Genomic DNA, 6,078 nt, shown 5'->3' with positions numbered 1-6,078 from the left:
CGAATTTTTCGATTTTTACCATAATAATCGTAATTCATTCGATTTGTAACTAGTCATATTTTGTAAAATTTAATTACAATTTTTTCCTCTTCCATTTTCGCCTAAAATCAACTCTTGAAAAGATACATAATTAAATAGGAAGAAAAATATGACATTTTCCGAATTTTTTTAACATATTGTGACGCCAAAAGTTAAGCCCACGTTTTTTTTTTATGCGCACAGAAAAATATTCATTTCTAGTGATATTTGGAAGCCAAAAAGCCAAAAATCTCCGTGAATATACGATTCACCAAAATATGGATTCTTTGAAACAGATACCGTCTGGACTATATGTATATTATAGGTTTCTCATTTTTACTCAAGTGACTCAATTTTTTTAATATTCATAATGCACTTCTTTGGGTGGTAAATACCAATTTCTATGGTACTTTTCAATCCGGCATAATGCGTTCGTTAAGTTTCAGCTATAATAAAATTCTGAATGCTTTTCCGACTTTTACATCCGCCATTTTTCATTCAGGAATTTTCGAATTCGGATTTCAGACTCGTTCGTAATCAGCGACCCAAAAACCTGCGGTAACAAAATTCAGGAAAAAATATTGAATAGAAAAATATGTTATTTAAGTTAGTGGGATCCTCGTCTGTAGGTGGTTTCCAACCATTAAAGAAATAAGTTATAATAGAATATATGTTTTTGGTATGTTTAGTATGTTATTAACCTACATTTATACAGGGTGTTTCAGAAAGACCTCCCGTAAATACATGGGGTGATAGTACGACAAAAATAAGAATTCTTTGTCTTATGGAACTATATTTCTATCTCTTCTTGTTTTCGAGATACAGAGCGACAAAATAAAATTTTTTAAATAGATTTTTTACGAAAATTTCCAAACAATGCGAAATATTTCTATAAAATTTAGTATTCCGGGGGTTTTAAAGATGCTAAATACGCTGGTCTAATCATTTTTTGTATATTTCATAGGGGGCGCTAGTTATGCTACATTCGTATTACATTATAAGTTCAAATCTTTTTTATGTTAGGTTTTTTCACATGGTGGATAAAGCTTCGAAGCGTGGATTTATTATTAAATAGTTACTAATCAATCGGATCAATTTCAGGCAGCACTGGGATACGAAGTGGATAACGCAATCAGTTGGGATTGCAGCGCATCTATCATATCAAAGAAATTTTTAGTTACTGCTGCCCACTGTATCGCAAATTTAAAACAATTGGTACCAAAAATAGTCCGCCTGGGAGTTACTAAATTAAACGAAACGAATCCACAGGATTTTTTTATAAAAAATATTACAGTATTTCCAAAGTACAATCCAACTTCGAAACACAACGATATCGCGCTGATAGAGGTCAATAAAGAAATAAAATACTCCAAGAAAGTTTGTCCAGCCTGCTTATATTTCAAAAATGACGACCCTACTGGCCTTATTGTAACTGGATGGGGGAAAACTTCGATAGGTATGTATTTTGTATTTATGCTTGACTAATTACACAGAGTTTAACAAAACCAAGAAACTTCGAGTGTGTACTATAGAACTCACAAAAATAATAGAGGTAAGCCATATATTATTTTCGAACTCTCAAATAATTTTTTGGCAAAACTTGAAATTTCTTGTACTGTTTGCAGTACTTACAATCGGTGTCACATTATGTTGTTAAGTAGTTGAGATTTAATTAACTTTTTATACTTTTTAAAATATATGAGAGGAATATTCGTAAATGTTCCGCGAATGTGTTCCCTTATGTAATTACAATGAACAAAACATTTATTTATAAAAATATAACATACAAATGCAGTGCTATTGAAACATAGGAATCAACATTATTTTTTATAGTGACAGTTTATATGTAGGTAATAAAGAATTGTTCAGTGACCTAAATATGGCAGATTTCTATTTTGTTTCACCTTGTACGTTCTACTTGATTCTGAATTCTCATCGATTTTGATGATCTCACAGGCGCTTTTTTGAATTACAGTACTCCACAGATAATTATCTGTGGAGTACTGTAGATCTATTATAATAGATCTGTTCCTGCAGCAGTTGAGGACTGATTTGATTCGTAACATTATACTCGCTGAAAGTACGTGACATTTGGCTGGGTATATCTGATAGTATGAAAACAGTTTGAGACTGCTGGAGAAACAAACCTAATAATCAGTGGCGGTTTTACCATAAGAGCTGCGGAGCTGCAGAACACATAAAATTTTATGTATTTAATCATATTAAATATCAACAAAATATTTAAAGAATCCAAATGTACTCGCGCTAAAATAAATCTAGGAGCTTATATTATTATTTATTGCGACGCGAGCTACGCTCCTTAATATATGCAACCTCATATACACAATGTGTGGACAGCGAACAATTATATGCGTCCTTTGTTTTTATTGGCTGATCAGGCACGTGACCCAGTACACGGAGATAGGGGCTTTTGCGGCTGCAATAGTGACAGCCACTGCGCTGCAGTCTGCAGTAAATGCAGTAATATTTCGTACGTGGTATGTGGTGGTTTATTTCTGCGAGCGGCACGTGTGAATATTTTCGTTTAGGCGTCTACGGATATTATAGTTATTAAAATGAATAGCGTTTCGTTTAAAAAAAAACTTTATTTGGTTCTCTGCCTTATGAGGATAAACTAAAAATAAAAGAAGTAAAAGTTATAAAAAAACAATAATGTATACACAAAAGCAGAGTGGGTGTGCGGGTGTGATTTAAAATATTCACTGTTTTGTTTTCCGTGCTTACTTTTCGGTGGGGATAAAGCATGGACAATATACAGTGTGAAAGATTTAAGTCATTAAGTCTTTAGGTAAAATAAACATAAGAAGTCAGTTAGATTCTGCATATTGGGATAATATACGGAAACATATGAACAGGTAATGAAAAATCGTCATGTATTATTTAAAATCATAGATTGCATAAAATTTTGCGGAGCTTTCGAATTAGCACTTCTCGGACACGACGAGACAGAAAATTCGGACAACCCTGATGTGTTTCGTGGACTCATAAATTTTAGTGTAGATCTTGACGACATTTTAAAAGAACATCTAGCCACATTGGTATGACCGGGATTTTCTGTGATTGTACCGGGAATTAGCTGTATGGTCCTGGATTTCGGATTTGCACGTATAACTCCCGGAATATAATATAATGTACATATATATAAAAAAAGATAAAGAAAAAATCATAATACGGCGAGGAAAATTAAAATTTGTTGAATCGTTGGTAAATTTCACAAACGATTTTTTTGTTTATAAACAATATTCAATAATTTAATAAAATTTTTAGTTTATTCTAATTTATTTATACCTTTAGTAGGTAATTCGTGAATAGATATTTCAAAAAGGTATCAATTTCAAAAATCATTCTTGTGAAAATCTGTGTTTTTTTATAAATGCATTGTTTCTTGAAATTCAGAACTGCCAGTAAAGCGCGTGACCTTGAAAATTTTAAAATTGTTCGCCTGCGGCGCCATTTACAGACTCCGAGAACTTAATATCCCGGAATTCAATTCGACAAATGTAACAACCCTAAGCAGAATACATTCAATCAATGTTCACGCGCCGCCACTGCTAATAATCATATGCCGTTACAGTACAACAATAAACAGTTCAGTTCTGTGGCGGCTATCGACTTCTATACCAGGGAGGGCGGAAATATTTAGGTACAAAGTATTGAAAAAAAATGGAATATAATTGGGTAGTTTTATTTTAAGTGCTATTGAAACATCGGGAAATTGTGCTCAACATAATTATTTATAGTATCCTTTTGTCCGGAATAAACTTTTCAATTACTTTTTCATTAAAGTTTAGTATTTCTCGCACCATAGATTTTTAATAGATAACATTGCAAGTTATGTTTGTCTGTCTTTACAATCTAATTTAAAATTTTACAATTTTAAAAAAATACACAAGAAAGAATACGGCAATACGTAGGTAACAAAATTTTACATCAGACGTAAACAAATTACGCAACCCAAAGTGGATAGTAAATATGCGCTACTATCACTTCGCCTTTCACTGTAGCTCTACGGTAACTATGACCACCACTGTAAACACTTTAGAGATTTAGGAGCGAGCTACGAGGAGCCCACGTATTCGCCGTTTTTTTAAATTAATTCTGCAAGTTTATTTAAATTGACTGAACATTACAAATGTAACATTTACTTTTTATTGTGTTTGCCTGCCTATACGGAGTGTCCGAAAACGAATAGGAAATACTTTAAGAATGATTTTCTTGAATGGAAATAAACCGATTTAAATTAAATTACCGTAGTACAATTTTGTTTTAAAAAATTATAGACGTTCAAATGTTTTATTTTATTTCATGTTAACTAATAATAACATAATTATTTTAGGAAGCAATTTTCTACTAAAGTAACTTGATCTTGAAGTCGGGTTTATTTTAATCGAAGAGGGTCACCCTTAAAGTATGGCTCATTCATTTCCGGACATCCTGTATATTACGGAGTAGACCAGAACTTGCGTTTTTAAAAAAAAAGCGGTGCGATTTTAGTGATCTCAACAAAATGAATTTTCCTTTAATATACAGGGTGATTTTAAAACATGTAGCCAACCTTATAAAGCAGAAACTAGAGGCCAAAATATACTGTTTGAACTAATTTACTTATATACCAAAATGCGCCCCTAACGAGTTACAGCCCTTTAAGGTTGAAATAAAAGTAAACATACAAATTTCTCCTAAATGTCTGAAGACATTTTTTTCAAATTAGGCATACCACCAATGCTAATAAATAGCCATGTTTTGAAGTAAATATCAATAAATGCATTGATGGCATGGCATGGGGTTAATGTAGGGGTAGTCTAAAACTTAACTTAAAAACTTAACCTATAAAATATGACTTCGATCAGAAAAATTACGTATTTCAAATGCATTACACTATTTTTTGGAAAAATATAGCTAAAATTTCTTTAAAAAATGTAATTAATTAATCTTAAAAATAGAAGACGATAGACTCTCGGTCCACAGGAAAATTTCTTATTTTTATGTTCTCTCAGCCCTTGAATTTAAGACATCTTTTCCGAATCACCCTGTGTATATATGACATACCTTCGTTACTATTGCTATGGCAATATCAGGCTTTCATTAAGAATGAGATACATGATAGATGAAGATCAAAACAGGATAATTCAACCAAACAAGTGTTTTTTTATGTCACCAATATTAGTGATATTTGGAGGAGCAGCATAATCATATCTTCAGAGTTACTGAATCTTATACATGGTGGCGATAATTCAATACCGAGTTTGGTCCACTGAAAACCATCTAAACTTAATTTTTTTGTAATGGAAGACACCGTAGGTATATTTTTTCAAATTTGGATGTGCCATTTTATTTTCTTTCCATCCATACTAAGGTTCCCCATACTTTCCCTCTTCTTGTTTTTATGTTATTTGAAGTTATTTGGGTACTTTACTAAAATAGTTTAATAAATTATTATTATTACGTATTCGTACTTAACTGCGAGGCTGGCTGTGAAAACTTTAGTGCGACTTTAAAATAAACGGAAAAGCTTTCAACCATTATTTGTCATCAAGAAATTGTTGTTGTACCAGTTTAAAACAAAATGGATAGAAATAATTACACACATGAAGTTATTATGAATTTATTTGTAATTTCTGGTAAATGTGATAGGAACATTAACAGAACATGTAGAACATTTAATGACACCTACCCGCGCCATTATTCTATGGCTAGAAATTGGCCTCAATGATTTGGGATCGAGGAGGATTATCCCTCTTTATCCCGCCTCATCTCGTGTAGGCCTGGACAGCCTTCGTAGGTGGGCCCCATCCGTCGTCTACCCCGACCGCAAATGCGGCCGGTGTAGGCGCTTTGTGGGACCTCCTTTTGTCCTGGCTGGGCCCCGCCGGCTAGGGCCCTTTCTTCTGGCGCTCTTCTTGCTTCGCCGGCTCGTCTGTGTAAACCCCGGGGGTAGTGTCATGTTTATGTGTGGTATGGTTGGGTAGGGTAGTGCGGCTATGCAGCCTGGGATGCGCTTTGCTAAGGTGGCCCTTAGGCTAGCGCGGGAGGGGAGGG

General features: G+C 33.6%; 1 protein-coding gene across 1 annotated transcript in view; it reads left to right on the top strand.

Moving 5' to 3' along the window:
• Positions 1-6,078, top strand: part of LOC108904410 (serine protease persephone-like) — an 80,241-nt gene that overhangs the window by 67,402 nt on the left and 6,761 nt on the right. Inside the window, exon 4 of the mRNA XM_018706958.1 lies at positions 1,120-1,474. Coding sequence (XP_018562474.1) covers positions 1,120-1,474 — 355 coding nt within the window. The remainder of the gene's footprint in view (positions 1-1,119; positions 1,475-6,078) is intronic.

Source organism: Anoplophora glabripennis, unplaced genomic scaffold (genome assembly GCF_000390285.2).
Source record: "Anoplophora glabripennis isolate ALB-LARVAE unplaced genomic scaffold, Agla_2.0 scaffold77, whole genome shotgun sequence".
Lineage (NCBI taxonomy): Eukaryota > Metazoa > Arthropoda > Insecta > Coleoptera > Cerambycidae > Anoplophora > Anoplophora glabripennis.
This window is presented reverse-complemented; position numbering and strand designations above follow the sequence as displayed.